The sequence below is a fragment of the Anoplopoma fimbria genome, chromosome 23, assembly GCF_027596085.1.
Source record: "Anoplopoma fimbria isolate UVic2021 breed Golden Eagle Sablefish chromosome 23, Afim_UVic_2022, whole genome shotgun sequence".
Classification (NCBI taxonomy): domain Eukaryota; kingdom Metazoa; phylum Chordata; class Actinopteri; order Perciformes; family Anoplopomatidae; genus Anoplopoma; species Anoplopoma fimbria.
This window is the reverse complement of record NC_072471.1, coordinates 4,504,511-4,523,300: the sequence shown is the minus strand read 5'-3', so window position 1 is coordinate 4,523,300 and position 18,790 is coordinate 4,504,511. Positions and strand designations below refer to the sequence as shown.

Below are 18,790 nucleotides of genomic sequence, written 5' to 3'. Positions count from 1 at the left end.
TCTCTGTCGTTAAATTCAAAATGTGAAAAAACACATCTTTATACTAAATCCATAAGAAGAGGGATCAAACCTCAGACACATGTGACAATGATCACACTTATAATAGAACAAAAAACTAATATAACGCTATAGGTCCAGAATACGGGAGGCAGATCTGACCAGTCCAAGATTCACAACCAGGTTTCATTTGTATTCTGTCTATTTTAGTATTGTTTGACACCATCTGGTGTTTATATCAATTATTAATGTGGGAATAGTTTCTGGCGTTTTGAGATTTGGTTTTCATTGGTTCTTTCAGCCTGAATCCTGACAAACATCCGTAAGGAGAACGTTGCATCTCTAATAAACCGACTCAGAAATTCAACCTTTTGTTCCACGTGATCACATGATCGTAGACACCAGTCTCCCTAAGACGATACTTATCAGACCTAAAAGCAGACGTCCGTCATTCAGTCTGTTTGACTTTAACATGAGCCCTCATTACAGGAGGAAATCCTTGAGCCTACAGTTCATTTTATGAATGTAACAATGCAACAAAGGTTTAATATTTACCAAAATGTGCAATATCTGTAGTCCAGCAACAAACCAAAAACCAAAATGCTTCCCTCTGTTTCCGATAGCTTACGATGCAAATGTCTCTAAAGTCTGTGATGTTGTTTCTACATGAATCCGACTGTACCTTCACATAAGAGATTAATCTTAAAAATATTGTAGCACATTCAAAATTACTTAATTATTTGTTTTGGGCCATTAAACAACATTTTAACAGAAACATACAGGCATATAAGAGTTGGTTTTAAGTTCTATAAATAGTTACAGAAAATGAAATATAGATATTATCCTACGACTTTATTTTCTTACCTACATGCATATATATATTTTATTTTACATTCCACAGCTCTGTTGTTTTACAAAAGTGAAAAAGATTATATAAAAAAGATGCTTTAACGTTTTGAAATCAAGCAATATTTCCTTGAGACTGTATTACTCTGAGTAACAACAATAATATGCCACAGGATATCGAGCTACAGTATAAATGTGAATTTAAAAGACACATAACATAGACAAACGAGTGACAGAAGAAAAGCCTGAATATTCTATTTTTATTTCTATTTTTGTGACATCCCATGTATATTTTTTTTAAATGTATTTCGCTCATTTTAAAGGAATATCTTAATTTATAGGCTGCCAGTCTGATGTCTCTAACAAAGCTGATAATTTATTTAGATTAACTCTGGTTGAAATAATTCACATTGAGCTTTATATTGACTCATCATACACGCCAACATTTCTAATGAATGATATTTTAAGGTGAATTGTCACTTAAAGATGCAAACCCTTTTGTCTCCACAGAGGTCAAACGGTTCATAATGATGTCAAGCACTTTTTGTGCCGGTGTTACTCACACACACATTAGTATTTCAACAGTGAGCTTAAGTCTTATTGTGATCAAACAGCAGCTGAATAGGACTTTAGAATGAGAGAAAAAAGCCAAAAGACTTTCTCTCTGTTTCTTTTTATTAGTCTTAATGTTATGTAATTAGCAGAAGGCTAACTTTAGCTTTCCCCTGGGCTTCTGATCAAAACTGGGTCAAAGCCGCAGAGTAAAAAGTCGGTTCGCATGGCTCTTCTTGTTTATCGTTGTTGAGAATGTGCTTTGTACACCAGCTCTGCCGAACAACACTCTCCCCTTAATTTGTCTGAGCATTTCTTTGCCTGCGTGTTTGTTCCCAGTAATAAACAACATTTCTCCGAGACGCAGTTTGAAACATGCATGGGATATTCACTAGACTTCAAATCAACGGGAGAAAAAGGGGGTTAGGGTGAACTTTTGCTATAATTTTTTCCTTTGATGAGAACATGTATATTGTACAAAATATATATATATATATGAAATATAAATTATACATGGTGTGAGAAGCAGGGATGTGGTGGAGTATAACAACAAAGAGGAATGTTACACTCATGCTACAGTTTCTGTTGACATGCTTTTGTGGACAGCTAATAAACGACCAGAGTTTAAACCGTTTGAAGCTCTTTCTTTGTTGCTATTTTGTTATGAAACTTCCTAAGAACGAAACATGCAGAGCAGAAATTATGGCCAACACAACACAGAAATAACAGATGGAAGAAAACAAAGCAGTTTGGAATAACTTTATTCTGCTACAAGGACACTGCGGCATCCTATGGATGAAAATGTGACAAGTCTGGCCTCCGCCCAGCAGCAGGGTGTTTTATCGATCCTTTTACTTCCAACGAGCAAATGACTCAAGGCACTAAAAGTCCTGACAGCTCCCTCACAGAGCCAGCGGGCTGTCTGCAGTCAGGCTGATCAGGAAATACAAGGACATAAAAAGTCTGGAAGGAGAATTTGGCGCCTATTCCACTTTTGGTCGGGGGATTCCTTTTTTTTTTTCTGTCTCCACAGGAATTCACCACACCAATGAAGGGATTGTACCGCTGTAGCTGTGCAAGTTCAATAAGATACTGAATAGATACTTTATGTTTTTAGTTAGCACATTTTCAATATCTGGTGATTTTCTTTACACCACAAAATATGAATTTGTCTCCATTTTTGAGACAATAGTGGCCTGGATTTAACTGGAGGTTGTAACAACATGACATTATCATAAAATACCACACATTGTGTTGCTTAAGAATATCTAGTCTGCCCTTTCCTGATGAGCATATGCCAAGGTAGCTGTGGAGGAAATTGAAGGCATTGTCCCTGCAACAACATCGACAACTAATAAAAGTAATTATTTAAGCAAAAATGACACAAAAAAATCACTTGTTCCAGCTCCTCAATTCTAAATTTTTGCTGTTTGCAGCCCTAATATACAATATCTACATCTACTCTATTTGTGGTCTATCACAGCCGATAATAATCACCAGTTCAATAGACATTGGGTTCATTTTCCCTCCCTAAAAGATAAATTATTTAATCAATAAGATACTGAAGAGATACTTTATGTTTTTAGTTAGCACATTTTGAATATCTGGTGATTTTCTTTACACCACAAAATATGAATTTGTCTCCATTTTTGAGACAATAGTGGCCTGGATTTAACTGGAGGTTGTAACAGGTTGTAACAACATGACATTATCATAAAATACCACACATTGTGTTGCTTAAGAATATCTAGTCTGCCCTTTCCTGATGAGTACATGCCAAGGTAGCTGTGGAGGAAGTGGAGGCCTATTCCCTGCAACATCGACAACTAATAAAAGCAATTATTTAAGCAAAAATGACAAAAAATCACTTGTTCTTGTCCTCAATTCTAAATATTTGCTGTTTTCATTGCAAATAATTGTTGTTTGCAGCCCTAATATATAATATCTACTGTACTAGTCAAAAGTTTGGACACACCTTCTCATTCAACTACTTTGTTTACCACATAATTCCATATGTGTTCCTTCATAGTTTGGATGTCTTCAATATTAATCTACAATGTAGAAAAAAAAAAAAATAAAGAAAAACCATTGAATGAGAAGGTGTGTCCAAACTTTTGACTGGTACTGTACATCTACTCTATTTGTGTTCTATCACAGCCGACAATAATCACCAGTTCCATAGACACTGGGTTCATTTTCCCTCCCTAAAAGGAAAATGATTTAATCCTCATTTCCATAACTTTATCAGAAAATGACAGAATGCGTACTTATTCCGAGTCTACAATAACTCATCAAGGTGTTCATGGAGTGAAATGATGCTGTATTTTGAAACAGAAGATGAAAAGATGAAAACCTCCGCAATACTAATACACTGTGCAATACAATAGTTATAATAGTTTCTGTCTGTATATATAATATTTCAGTTACTGTGGATTCTTTACTGTTTTTTAGTTGCTCATTTGCTTATTTATAAAACTTGTTTTTGATCTTGTTTTTTTACGATGTCTCTTGTTTGCACTATCCTCTATGCTGCTGTAATCCTGTAAATGTCCCCGCTGCGGGACTAATAAAGGATTATTTTATAATCTTTTAAATCACTTCTTAAAACACATTTTTACAGAATGGCTTTTATGTGATGTCGTCGTTTTATTGTTTCATTTTCATTTGGTCTTAGTATTTTATCTTATATTTGTTTACTATATTTTACCTATTTCACTTGATTTTATTTATTTTGTTCGTTTATTTAGTTTTATTTCCTCTTTGTTTAGTTCTTAATGTTTCTTCTATTAAGATAAGAGATAAGATAAAATAATCCTTTATCAGTCCCGCAGCGGGGAAATTTGCAGGCTTACAGCAGCATAGGGTATAGTGCACACAAGAGACATAATATATATGTTTCATGTCTATATATAATATATATAGACATGAAATAAAAAAACAAGTATTGCACTGTTTTGCTGGCTTGTCTGTCGAAGCACTTTGTAAACCTTGTTTTTAAAAGGTGCTATATAAATAATTATTATTATTATTATTATTATTATTATTATTATTATTATTATTATTATTATTATTATTATTATCTTAAGATGCTTGTTTTAAAAATAAATGTTTGGGCGCATTTCCTCAAATGGCCGCTAGGGGTCAGTAACGACACAATCATCTTCATCTAAGCCTAACACTCCTCCAGCGAAGAAGACAATGACATGTTTCCCCCTGCAGGGAAAAGCAAAGTTGGCAACATTAATACTCTCTGTCGCTCTCCAGACACAAGTAAACATAACAAATGTATAAGCAGGTTGCATATTAATGCATTATTATTATTATTATCTTAAGATGCTTGTTTTAAAAATAAATGTTTGGGCGCATTTCCTCAAATGGCCGCTAGGGGTCAGTAACGACACAATCATCTTCATCTAAGCCTAACACTCCTCCAGCGAAGAAGACAATGACATGTTTCCCCCTGCAGGGAAAAGCAAAGTTGGCAACATTAATACTCTCTGTCGCTTTCCAGACACAAATAAACATAATAAATGCATTACCAGGTTGCACATTAATGCATTATTATTATTATCTAATGCACATGCACACGCAATAAAGCGCCGCCTCTGAATGTAGCCGGGTGGGACGGGTGTTCGCGACCACGCCTGCGCACTCCGAGCAGAATATCGAGCCGCCCTTCTTCTCCGGCAACTTGCATCGATGCGGACATTGCCTCACAACAAACCCCGAGTTAATGTGCATTATCTTATTGATCATATAACATGGAGAGCCCTTATTGCACCGAAAACGGTAAGCCCACGGTAGTATAAACGAGCGTCCCCCATTGCATGTTCTCTGCGGAACTTCCAGCGTGTGTGCGCCCGATTCTGAACATGGCGTACCCCGATCTGAGATGGCGGTGGCTTTGTGCTCAGAAGGGGAGCTAGGCTAGCTATTAGCTCGCTTGTTCGCTTTATGCATGTTGATATTTTTTCACTACATGTATTTGTTGACTCAACAGGTCGTAGTAAGCATTTATTTAGCATTATTTAGCAACTAAAAACAGCTGATTGACATATTTACGACTTTGTTGGGCGAGGTTGTCATTATTCCGACACTGTTGCTGGTCCCTGAACGCAACCCAAGTTAGTTGCGTTCAAAGGAGGCGGAAATTAGACACACTCTTATATGTAGTAAAACATTTATTTATGAATGGACATTTTTTAAGTCATTATTACAGCTTTAATTAAAATTAAATGGTTGACATCCCTATATTAATGTTTATTTTAATTACCACACACATATACACTTATACACACATTATATATTTACAGTACCAGTCAAAAGTTCAACTACTTTGAAGAATCTAAAATATAAAACATTATTAATCTACAATGTAGAAAAATATTAAAATAAAGAAAAATCATTGAATGAGAAGGTGTGTCCAAACTTTTGACTGGTACTGTATAATTTAGCCATTTATTTATTTTCAAGTGATTTTTGTATTATTTATTGTTATTTTATATACTGCCATATGTTCATGTTGGGGAAGGTTCATTTATGTATGTAAATTGTGTTAAATGTATAAAACCAATAAATATACAGTACCAGTCAAAAGTTTGGACACACCTTCTCATTCAACTACTTTGAAGAATGTAAAATACATTACATTACATTACAGTCATTTAGCAGACGCTTTTATCCAAAGCGACTTACAGGAAGAAATATAAAACATATTCTGGTTTGTTGCACTTCTGGTTAGATGCTAAAACTACATTTCGTTGTCCTGTTACCTGTGCAATGACAATAAAGTTGAATCTAATCTAAAAACTTATTTAACCTGGGGTCATGTAGTTTCCAGCATAGTAGTTTACCACTATTTGTTTTTTGTGGTTGTATGCAAAGTATAATTAAGCAGCCATTTAACATCAGATGTGGGTTCTGTACTTGGAGGACACTTGCAGTAGAGCTGACACTTACAATTATCTTCATCGTGGATCAACCTGCTGATTTGTTTCATGAATCGTTAAAGTTTGGTCAATATTATGTCAGCAAATGGTGAAAAAAATACTCGTTACGAGATACCGAACCTATGTTGACGTATTCATATTGCTTGTTTTGTTCAACCAGCAGTCCAATAACAAAATATTCAATTTATTTACATAAAAGACCAGCTGCAGAAACCAGCTTCTGTTTACCTTAAAGACCACGAGACACTTAAAAACTCCTCAATGAAACCATGTAGTAATAATACACATCTAATGTTATTATTTATAATAAAAAGTACCAATGTGTGTGCAATACATTCATCTCACACAAGATACCTTCTATAAAAAAACAGTAATTGTAGTGAGGAGATATAATAGATTTTTTAATAGAAGGCTAACTTTGAACATGTGATTCTGTTTTTTTCCACATTGTAAAATGTTTTTCCAGATTCCCCTCTCCTGCTGCCGTCTCTTCGCCTCTTCATCCCTCCTCTGCGCCTGGTGTCTGCGGCCATGTGGCAGGTGGTGCAGAGGGGCAGCATCCAGGACTACGGGATGGTGGAGGAGTTCGTCAGCACCGTTTCAGAAATCATACCTGAACTTGTGAATGCGGATCAGAAAGCTCAACTCCTCCTGGGACTCCGAGCGCGGGTAAGACTTCGGGATATTCTTTATGATTGTTTATCAGAGACACTTTGATGGGTTTTTAAAGTTAAAGTAAAATAACAACAACAGCAGTTTGTCCTCCTTCCTTGCAGATGTTAAGCTGTCAAAACAAAGTAAAAATGACATATTACTGTGCATTCTAGCACTCTCATTTGACTCAGCTGGTAATGACCTCAAAATACACACTGTCGAAACATAAAAGCTAAATTATTGCCTAAAAAGACGGTAAAAGTGCAGCTGATGAAAAGGTTTAATATTTCTTTTGAGAGAAAATGCCAGCAGCACCTGCAAGGCACCATATGTCTAACTGAACCGGTTATTAAAGATGTCAGTTTTCCATATCGTGTGAGTCTGCTGTTAGTGAATTAACATTCCAGGTGCGTTACTGTCGGTCGTATTCACCCTGAGGTGGAATCATTCGTTGCAGGTGGTTCTTGAATTGTGTCGGGCCGAGCAGATCAGCGACGCAGAAGCCATCGAGATCCACCTGGAGCGGATCAAGGCCCTCGTTTCCACTTGGGCAGCGCAGGTTAGTGTCTCTAAATGTCACATGTAGGTCAGCAGTCTGCTCGTGTTTTCCATCAAATTCTAATTTTTCCCTGCTTAAACTACGTGTTTTGTTCCAGCCATGTTTTGCAGAGGTCGAGTTTCCAGAATCAAACTTTGTGGATCAAATTGAATTGCTGTTGAAAGACGCCGACGAGAAGGAGAGGTTTTTCCAGGTTTGTCATTTGGATCTCTGGCTGCAGCAGGTTTTATATAATATGCAGTAGTTGTCTTCCTACTTGAGCATTAAACTGTGATTTATATCTTCCAGGATGTTTTTCCTACGGATTTTGGGCCTGATTACGACAGCGCTCTACAGGTGCTCATGCTGGATTTTCTCTCCCGACTGGAGAAGCTTCTTCCGGTACCAGACCTCCAGCAGGTACTGGAACATAAATCTGCTTAGAAATCATAGAAAAAGATGCACACTAACTTTTTAAGTCTTTTTTTAGTATCAAAGTAAACAAGTGACAGTTGTCTGTGCATCCATGGGTACGTTGCAAACAGGAAGTGCTAATAGATAATTCGGGATACTTTTATCGGGGCTCAAGTTGTAGCCCAAAGTGTAACTCATTGGATCTCACTGACTTTTATTCTTCCTGTTTTTATCCCCCAAATGCATTAATATTGACTATTTTCCTGTTTCAGCATCAATATTTGTTTGACTTTATTAAAGTTCGGAGTAACTGATGCACTTATCGATCCATTCATTCCATTAATGTTAAAATGGAAGAACTGAATGTTGAATATTTGTCTTACTGTAATCTCTTGTTTCTTCACCAGACGGCCTCCATGCTCAGTGCCGTCCCATCTGCCCTGGAGGAGTGTGTGCACTCTGTTCCCGACCCACAGCACCTGAGAACTGTTCTCCTGTATCACACGACACTTGGACATTTGGATTTATCTGGTGAGTCACATCTCGGCTGCACGTATAGTATTAAAACCTTTATTCAGTACAGCCCCTTCATTATTTTTCAGGAGAGCAAACTTGTCGTCTTTCGTCGAAAAGTGCAGTTTTAAAATCTAAAATAGGTCATTTATGTGATTCGTTTAGATCCACCGAGCCTCATCGTCTTAACCTGCAGCGTGTGTGACACCGCCATGACGGGAAGAGTTCTTTAAACTCTCAGTTTTACAAGAAGCAGCACATTTCCTCTGTAACTCCCTAAAAGTCCTGCTCACACTTTTTCGATCAAAATTGCCGTTTTTACGCCTCATGTTGACGGCTTAGTGCTGCAACTCATGTCTTTGGGTTTAATTAAAGGCATTCATTTTTAAGGATTGTGTTATTTTACAGCTTTACTGTTTAATTCCGAGGCTTTGAAATACACAAAAGCAATTATCCGAATAAAGGGAAACCTCTATCGAGCAGAATTCTCAGATATTTATAAGATTGAAAGACTATGTCAGTACCACTGTGTGTTTGGAGGACAGGGAGAAATAGGATTGAATTTTAGGTTCTCTAGAACAAAACATGTTTTTGCTTATCTGATTTCATTTTTGTCTACAGCCGCTAATGACGTTTTTTTTCCCCCCCACAGATGAAACGCAGACCATTCCTTCTTCCTTTGGGAATTGCATCCTCTCTTCTCTCTCGCTGCCTCAGCTGGAGAAGGTTGTGATTGACGCAGACCAGATCCAGCTGCAGCCTCCGTCAGAGCACATTCAAGGCTGCATGACTGTCCAGGTGGAGGGCGAAACCGTGACACTGCTGGACTACATACAGATCGAACAGCAGCCAGGTTTGGTTGAGCCTGATGATGATGATGATGATGACGATGATGACGACGATGACGACGACGAGGAAGAGAATGATCTAAACGAGGAGGAAGCAAACGAGGATGTCGGTGACGCCTTGAAGCCAGCAGCTTTTCAGCCGCTGAAGCAAAGCAAAAGGCTCCGGGTGAAGAGGAACGCTATAAAAGAAAAGGACTCAGCCAAGGCTAAGAGGCAGAGAAAGAAATACTCCGGTGATAAAACATGTCCTGTGTGCAATAAGATCTTCCTGAGGGCTGCAGCCATGAGGCGACACCAGGAAACTCACTCTGCCAATCGGGAATTCAAGTACAAGTGCGCCAACTGTGACAAGCGGTTCAGGGACCATTACGACATGAACAGACACAACATGCGCGTTCACGAAAAGGACGAGATGGGTAACAGCCCCAAGGAGGAGGACGACCAAGGGGATCCCAGCACTCCTGAGACGTCGGAAAACAAAAATTGCATGCTGTGTGGGAAGTATTTTGGCCGCCGCGTGGACATGGAGCGACACATGAGGTCCCACTCTGAGGACCGCCCGTTCAACTGCTGCTTCTGTGAGAAGAAATTTAAGAATCCCTATGTTTTAAAGAGACACCAGCAGGAGATTTGTAAGAGCAGAGAGCTGAAAAGGCCGAAGAAGAGAGAGACGCAGCGCTCCCATCCACAGCCGCCGCCCGAGGGGTCGACGGAGGGCAAAGTCTGCCCCATCTGCAGCAGGATCCTACCCTGCACCGCCGACATCGCCAAGCATCTACGGTCTCACACGGAGGAGCGTCCTTTTATATGCATCACCTGCGAGAAGGGCTTCAAGTACAAGGACACGCTGAAGAAGCATCAGATCATTCACGGCCACGAGGGCATCAGGGAGGAGCAGAGCAAGACGGTGGAGCAGATTCTGGCCGAAGCTGATATGGGTAACATGGATCAAAAAGATACCAGTCTGGACGCGCCTGCAGACGCTTCTGAGGAATCCCCATCTGTGCCGGTGCAAAGGTTCAAGAGAAAGGCCCCTAAAGTTTGCCCTGTGTGTTCTCGGGCGTTCGACAGCGTCAAAACACTGAACCGCCACGTGCAGTGTCACACAGAGGACCGTCCGTATCACTGCATCCACTGCAAGAAGCGCTTCAAACACATGCACGGGCTGAAGAGACACCAGATTTACGCCATTTGTCATAAGAAAATCACCCGGTTCTCGTGGAAGAAAGAGCAGAGGGCGGGGCCGAGCCAGAGCGAGGTCACCAGCGGCGACCCTCAGCCTCTGAAGATCCCCGTGTGGTGCTCCAACTGCGGCAAACACTTTGAGTACCCGTCGGCTTTGAAGGAGCACCAAGACAACGTCTGCAAGGTGGAAGTGAGCGAAGTCATGAGATGCGACGACTGCGGGAAGGAGTTCAAGAGCATGACGATGCTCAAGGTGCACCAGAGGATCCACGATCCGCTCTACTGCAAAGAGTGCGGGAAGATCCTCGCCAACGAGCCCGCCTTCGAGAGGCACAAGCTCATGCACCGGCCGATGCAGTGCACCATGTGCGATAAGACTTTCACTCTGCTGAGGCGTTTGAGGGAGCACTACGAGAAGCAGCACGAGTTCAGCGGGCCGTATCCCTGCGGGCAGTGCGACAAAACCTTCATGCAGCTCTCCTACCTCGCCATCCACCAGAGGATCCACAAAGGGGAGTTCCCGTACATCTGCAGCATGTGCCCCGAGAAGTTCCGCTCGTCCAACTGTCTGACGGTCCACGAGAGGAAACACACGGGGGAGAAGCCCTTCCTGTGCTGGCAGTGCGGGAAGTGTTACCGCTCGGCCTCGGAGCTCACGGTGCACATGGGGACCCACTCCGAGGAGAGACCCTGGTCCTGCACCCAGTGCCACATGGCCTACCGCACCAAGCTGCAGCTGACCAACCACGTGGAGCAGATCCACATCGGGGTCCGGTACCCCTGCAACAGCTGCGGGAAGCAGTTCATGAAGGAGACGTCGCTGAAGAGGCACGAGCTCATCCACACGGGCGAGAGGCCTCACCAGTGCACGGTGTGCGGGAAGACCTTCCTGACCGCCAACGAGCTGCGGCTCCACAACCGCTACCACACCGGGGAGCGGCCGTACAAGTGCGAGGAGTGCGGCAAAGCCTTCATCCAGTCCGGGTACCTGAAGTCGCACATGCGCATCCACACGGGAGAGAAGCCTTTTAAATGTGACGTCTGCGACAAAGGCTTCCGGCTGTCTTACCACATGAAGAAACACAGGCGGACGCACGCCGGCAAACCCAAGAGCTACATCTGTGAGGAGTGTGGGCTGCCCTTCCTCCATAAAAAGGCTCTTTGGGAACACTCGCTCTGTCACGACGTGAAAGTAGAACCATCGTTCGCTGGCGAAGTGAGAATAGAGTTTCAATAGAAATCCTCGTATTTTCATTTCTATATCTTGAGGATAAGTTCTGAGCTGGTTCATCGTCACCAAAGTCTTAATTTGCTCTGTTTTTTTTTTTATTTGGACCAATGTGTGACTCGGTTCTTCTTTTCCCTCCTTGTTGCTTCACATGTTCTATGAAGCGCTTTGATGTGATATTTTGAAAGCCAGTGAATTATTTCTGCTTACATGGCTTTTTGAAATAAATTTACCTTGAATGTATTCTTGCTACAGTCATTTTTATTTATGAAATGATGCCGAAATGATGCCGTCGATGGCAGTCGGATGAAAATTAAACAAATAACTGACCAATTATTATTATTTGTTTCATTTTAAGATAAACTGGGTCAGCTTTTAAAATATTAGTATGCATTGACTTTGTGCTGTTGATCAAACAGAATAAGTCATTTAAAGATGTCACTCAGGGCTCTGGGAAACTGTGATGTGTTATTGTTTTCTGACATTTAAGACCTTTGGTTTTTCTATTAATACTAATAGAAGGGTGGCTTTTTTTTTAGCCCTCATAAAAGGTACATAAGTAGTATTTTGTCGTTATTTCAAAATAATCCAAAACAAGTCAAAGATTATGGTCCCTGAGTAAAGAGACGTATTTTAAATTCAGGTTAATAAAAAAACATGCTAAATGTAACAAACTGATTCAAAAGTGACCTACTTTAATATATCTATTTTCACATGAAAGGGTTAGTGGGCGGGGATTTAAATGGAACGCACCTGTTTTTGTACACTTTCAGCCCAAACTGTCACGGATCCACCACCACTTGAACACTATAGTGATGAACTGCTTTTTACAAATCATCAGAAATACCTGCAAGGTGAAGGTAATTAATAATATTAATAATTAGATGCATCAGTTTCTAATTTATACATTTTCTGTTTGTGATCCGTTTCAGGATTATTGCTCAATTTATGCATCTCCTTCTGTGGAAGCTTAAGCAAGCAACCGTAGTTTCATCTAATTACTGTCACCTTACCATGAATGTATTTTCTTGTACCAAACTGCAATGCATTGTGGGTGATAGGGAGTGACCATCGTTGCTCTCTCAGGGCCAAATCTCACAAAAGTTCACTTCAGTTTTCAGACAAAAGTACAACACTTCTGATGGCGTCAACGAGGGCGCACTGAACGACAAGTTTCCACGTCACACCTGTGTAAGTTTCATACTCCTCTATGATTGGCTCCTGAACTAGTTGTGATGTCACAAAATCATCTCGTTCTTGCACCTGTTAAACTCAGATTAGAGGTGAACTTTCCCTCTTCAGCTGAGGATTTAAAAACAGCCTTTCTAGCGTCAAACTCTGCAAAAAAAAGTGACGGAACAAAAAGCGAAACATATTTTTGAGTAGAAGGAGGCTTTAAAATGTGTTTTCAGACAGCAGGTTATTTTTTTGTCAGTGGGGTTCTTTCACCAGAAGATGGCAGTATAGTAGTGATGATGAGCATCAGGGCCCAGCAGCTGTTCTTCACATGTGGAGGCCGAGCTGTCAGAAGTGTTGCCCCCTGCTGCCTCAGCTCGTGTTGGAGGCTCTCGACTCTGCGAGCTTCCTTATACATAAATAACAGTGTTTACCTTTCATTAGCATCCGAATCTCAAGTGTAGCATGCTTTAAGACATCTGTTTGTGTTGTCACTTGCTTGAGGAGATCTTGTTTGTTTATGCAGCTTTATGCAACATTAATTTCCCAACGTCTGTTTATACAAAAACAATATTTATCCTCGGCTCTTCCTCGCTGTCCGTGTCACCTGACTCGGCCTGAGTGACGGTGCAAAACCACAGCGGCAGCAGCTCGAGGCAGCATCACGGCCCGAATCCAGAAAAAACTGCTCCCATCTCTCAGGGAAAAAAAAAAAAAAAATCAAAGAGCGGCTGAGTCAGAGCCTCTCCGGAGTGTTGGGAGCAGATCACTTTTTAACCCAAAGCATATTGATTTATATGAGGCTGTAATTGCTTCAGTGTGTCCTGGATTATTCCCCCCAGTAATTGAGGCCTGGCAGAGGTCTCTTTCCTAGACATTGCCTCTCCGGTGCCAGGTGGTGGGCAGAGAGGACTCCCCAGCCGGTCGGAGAGAGAGCCAGGGAGTAGTGACCCTTATCCCCCCGAAGAACCACTGCTCATTGCGGGATAAGTAAACAGCACAAACAGTGGTCTTCCCTGCATGCATCTCACTCAGGCTCTCGTCCAGCTCTAATTGCAGTCTGAGACAGCACATTGTGAGTAAAGCAGGATGCGACCGACAGCTCGCTGAAATGACATTAAAAAAAGTCCTGAATATGTGCTTTTTCTTTCTTGATATTTGGCTCTCGTCTGCGGTTTTGCTCTTCAGGATTAGTCGTGTTTACTGAAACCGCATTACCGTAATTACTGTAGATGCTATTGTTCAAGTATTTGTTTTGTGTTTTTGTCCGTGACTCTGTGGAACATTCCTGGATTTTGAAATAGATGGAAAGCTTGCACGCTCTGACAGGTCTCGAAAAATCACGAGTTCGGGGGAAACAAGCTGGAAACACATCACTGACATTTCATTCAGTCCAGTTTCGCAGAAATATGTCAAATGGTCACAAACTGATGAAATGGGTTGAAATCACGTGTCTGCAGCACAAAAACAATGCTAGTGGGAGGTCATTAAGGACACATGGATGGGTCAAACAAACACAGGTCTTTAAACCCAAAGCATTTGTGACGTTTTTTCCAAACCCAGACTAAGTGTTTTCTTTGCGTAAACCTAATGTTGGTTTGAAGTCAGACTGGGACAAAAATTGGAAATTCGAGTCCATGTAGACGAATCAATAGCCAAAATTTCGTGACTATTTCACAAACTGCCGTGAGGCTCGGTTGTTTTTTCGGGCGGTTTTCATGCAGCGTTCCTAGCAGTATCTATGAAAAATGAACGCACTGATATTCATTGATATCCTACGAAAACCAATCATATGTGATCTCACTGCGTGTGAAACGAGAAGCCAACGTAACTGCAGTACTTCAGTAAACACATTTCTGTTGTTATTTTAGCCCACAATACAGTCTTTTCCTAAACCTAACTAAGTTGTTTTGTTGCCTAAACCTAAATAAGTTGGTTTGTTACCTAAACCTAAATAAGTTGTTGTGTTGCCTTAACCTAAGTTGTTTAGTTGCCTAAACCTAACTAAGTTGTTTTGTTGCCTTAAACTAACTAAGTTGTTTCCTGTGAAGACAGAAGTTTATTTTGAAATGACTATGCCTGTAACGAGCAGAAATTGACCCATTTGGTGGACTTTCGTTAGAAAAATGACGAGTTACTTTTCATAAGATATCATACGCACAGCTGTTTGAGGATATGTTGTTGTTAAGATACCTTATAAGTTGATATGGTGAACTTTGAAAGCAGCGTTGTTTATTTTCACATCAACCTTTACGGTGGAACCTTATCATTCATGTGAAGACGTGTTTGTGTCTACTAAGTGTAAATGTAATATTCTCTCTCCTTTTAGCTCTATTTTTGGTCTCCACCAGACGCTGATGAAAATATCCATCTCTTTAGCTACTAAATGCTGCACTATGTTCACTAGCTAGTCGCTAACTATGCTGTTTGGTGCTGAGCAGGTAGTTACACTGAGTTTATCTGAGCTTTTTTGCTAAAAACAGCTGCATGTTGGATGAAAGTTCTCTCGTTCTGTCCTTAAAATCAACATCTTTTATGTAACACTTGTCATTTGAGCCAGTGTTTGTATAAATATATTTACTAATCCAGCTTTAACTGATTGGCATTGTCTAGACTGAGTTTAAAATTCATTGTTTTGACGACCTCCCTGTTGTGTCTTCCGTTGCACAGAACAAGCCACAATCACATCAGCTAAACCGACTAACGGAGAAACAAACAGTAAATTAAAGCCGATGCAGCCTCCAAGTTTAATTTCCTAAGAAACTCGTGATTTGATGAAATCCTGCCACTGTCCAGCATGATCAGCGATCACAAGTAGTTAAACTGTCCCAGAGATACTTTTTAGAAAAAGTAGGTTTTGATCATCAACAGGCACCACGGAATTTCCTGGCTTTTTTTGCCAAAACACTGTGACCCCTGCGAGTTACTACGGAAACATAGCGTATCAAAACAAGCGCCCCATTTCTTGCTTTTTTGCTCCATGACGCACCTTTATTTCTTCCATATGAACAGTGAATGGCACAGCCGAGGGGCTCTGATAACAATATCTGCCTTAAAATTGGACAGCAGTCACGTCACCACGCCCTGTTTAACCACCAGGCCTGGTAAAGTATCGCACAGAAAACATACCCTGACAATCACTTGGAATAGAAACCCTACTTTCATTGATTTTTGCAAAGCTTTTTTTTTGTTGTTGTTTTAATCAATTGATAAAAAAGGAAATATAACACAGAACCCACTGAGCTGGAAAACAAACTCCTGCAGACTAATGAAGAGAATAGAGGATTGCTGTGCTAATCAAGTGCGTGCACGTGTGTTTCCTTAAGTGAACCTGTGTGTGTGTGTGTGTGTGCGTGTGTGTGTGTGCGTGTGTGTGTGTGCCCAGACACATTCCCAGCCTCACACATTCCCTCCGTTCTCGGGTACCAGCCCTCCACCCCCCCTCGACGTCGCCGTGTTCATGCTTTGTTCATCTCGTTTTTTTCATCCACTATACTTCTTCCTCCGTCCTCTCACTTCCATCCACTCGCATTCATTTGCATTCTGCACCGCTGTCTGTGTCTGTGTCTCCCTCTGACTCGGACATTTGCTTGGCAGGAGACACCAGACGGGATGCTGTTACCACTGCAAAGAATGTGTCTGTTTTTTACTTTTTGTTAACATAAAGATGGGGTGAAATAACTCTGCTTGTTGCCAAATTTGTTGCAATCATTTTCTTTTCTTTTCCTTGACAAAGCAGACCCCTCAGCTTTTATCAATGAAATCACACTAAATTCAAGAAAACATCCTTTAAAAAGTGGGGAAAGCATTGTAAGTATGTTTTAACTATCCTGCTGGCATGATGTTTAAACATTTCCTCAGATGGAAACGTGTGATTTTAAAACCCACTCTTCATCAAGATGCACATTTTTTGCAGTGAACACTTTCTCCTTCCTACACCAGAAGGGAGTGAAAACAAGCCTTTCCCTGGTCAATGAGTTCACTGGGGCGGACGTCTCCTTAGACAAGGCTGCAGGGGGGTGAGGAGGGGGAGGTAGGGTGGGCTGGGTGGGGGGGGGGGGGGGGGGGGGTTCAAAAGTCTTGCAACCGAAGAGAAAAGAGAGACAGACAGACAGAGGGAGGGAGGGAGAGAAACCTGGCACCAAGACAGTACAGAGCACTGGGTATTAGAGACGGCGAACAAGGGAAGGTCAGCCCCCCCCCCCCTTCTTCTTCCTCTTCCTCCTACTTCTGCATCAGCACAAGCCCATCATCAATACTGCCAGACCACAGTGATAACAGGAACAATCTGTGATGAAGCATTAATATGCTAGATTGTGTTTTTGTTTTAGTCAGGGGTCAGTGAAAGATGAGATAATTTCACGTCCAAGACAAAGAGGCTTACGGGCATCAGTGACCGGCTATACGTCCCTGATCTGAGGCTAACAAGGTCATCCGCTGGTCTGAAAGCAGCTTTGCCCCTTTAATCATCATCATCATCATCATCATCATCATCATCATCATATTCCACGTTGTATCAGCAGCTCTGGATAGTGACGCAATCCTCCAGGGGAGGCAAACGGAGACGATAAGTCAGCTGACAGATTGACAAGGAGCTGAGATGTTGAATGCAGATGTGTTATTTAATGCACCACATTCTGTATAAATGTGATGATGTAAAGCAAGGCTGCAACTACAATTATTCTTGTTACAGATTAATATGTGAATTAGTTTCTAAAATTCATTGTCTAGTCTATAAAATCCCCCAAAAAAGGTTTAAAAAAATATTTTTCTCAATTTCCCTGAGACCAAAGTAACATCTTCAAATCACATGTTATGTCTGACCAACAAACAGAAACCCAAAGATATTCAGGTTAACATCATATTATGAGGGAATTACGAGGTCAGCATGTCAGCATTTCATCCCATTGATACCAGCTTCACTGTTTCACGGTCGTATCAGAGCTGTTGTAAGTTACTGCTGATGCAAATCGAATATTTGCTGTTGCTTCACATTAAAGCTTTCGACTGCCAGAGGAAATTTTGGCATTGTAGGTTTTCTGTAAACCACGGCATATGTCGAATGTCGACATCTCTAAACCAGAAATTTCATGAATACATTTCATATCAGCCTTGTTTCAAGCCTGCAGAAAAGCATGTTGTTAACGTTGTGAAAGGATTGGTTAGGTTTAGGCAACAAACTACCTGGTTCAGGTTAAAAAGAGCTCATGTTTTGTGTTAAATGAATAACGTAACTAGCATAAGACAATTTAAAAACACCCTTTGGGGACTTTCTTAAGAAACGAGCGTAAAGTCAACATTTACTTCAGGTTTTAAATAGGACCACAACTGCAGCCTCCTGGGTGAAAGTCCTGTGTTTGTTTGACAAAAAGATTTGGAAGGTGATTGGATGAACAATCTGTCAATCAAACTCTTGCTGAAGCCAGTCAGGAGTAGAGCAAAACATCTTTTCCATTTAAAAAGCTGCCTGTGCTGCTCTTTGCTCTTCTTTCAATGAAGAATTACTTTTAAAAACAGTCTTTGTCCTTGGTTTTATGTGAATATGACGAAGAGCGTATTGTCCTTTTTTAATTTTCTCTCATTTTTATGAAAGAAAATCAGTATTTCTCGACAAAAAACAAAAAGTTTAACAGAATTCCAAAAAAATCCTCATTTCCTTACTAATTGCGACCCCTCACATTTATCTTGCGACACCTTAAAGAGCCCCAGCCCTCATGTTGGAAACAGTTTGGATACCAGTGGCCTCTGCAGCTTCAGTACCATAAGTATGATTTACTGCTGTCCGCGTCATGTTGGGACATTTGATCGTGTTTGTGTTTTGACCCACTTTACCCCAACAACCCTAACTGTTGCGTGTCTCCAGCCTTGGCCCCCTTTCAGATCCAACCTG

General features: G+C 40.9%; 1 protein-coding gene across 1 annotated transcript; it reads left to right on the top strand.

Moving 5' to 3' along the window:
* Nucleotides 1–4,959: 4,959 nt before the first annotated feature.
* On the top strand, nucleotides 4,960–11,995 carry LOC129112545 (zinc finger protein 11-like). The gene is made up of 7 exons (XM_054624695.1): nucleotides 4,960–5,184; nucleotides 6,811–7,013; nucleotides 7,456–7,557; nucleotides 7,655–7,750; nucleotides 7,846–7,956; nucleotides 8,358–8,481; nucleotides 9,116–11,995. The coding sequence occupies exons 1-7, from the start codon at nucleotides 5,157–5,159 to the stop codon at nucleotides 11,731–11,733; spliced, it is 3,282 nt and encodes a 1,093-aa protein (XP_054480670.1). The 5' UTR covers nucleotides 4,960–5,156; the 3' UTR covers nucleotides 11,734–11,995.
* The last annotated feature ends 6,795 nt before the right edge of the window (nucleotides 11,996–18,790 follow it).

Bases quoted from the DNA above. Each gene is read 5' to 3' on its own strand.
- LOC129112545 (XM_054624695.1), top strand. From the start codon at position 5,157: ATGGAGAGCCCTTATTGCACCGAAAACG. The intron at 5,185-6,810 runs GTAAGCCCACGG...ATGTTTTTCCAG, and splicing joins CCCTTATTGCACCGAAAACG to ATTCCCCTCTCCTGCTGCCG. The intron at 7,558-7,654 runs GTTAGTGTCTCT...GTTTTGTTCCAG, and splicing joins TTTCCACTTGGGCAGCGCAG to CCATGTTTTGCAGAGGTCGA.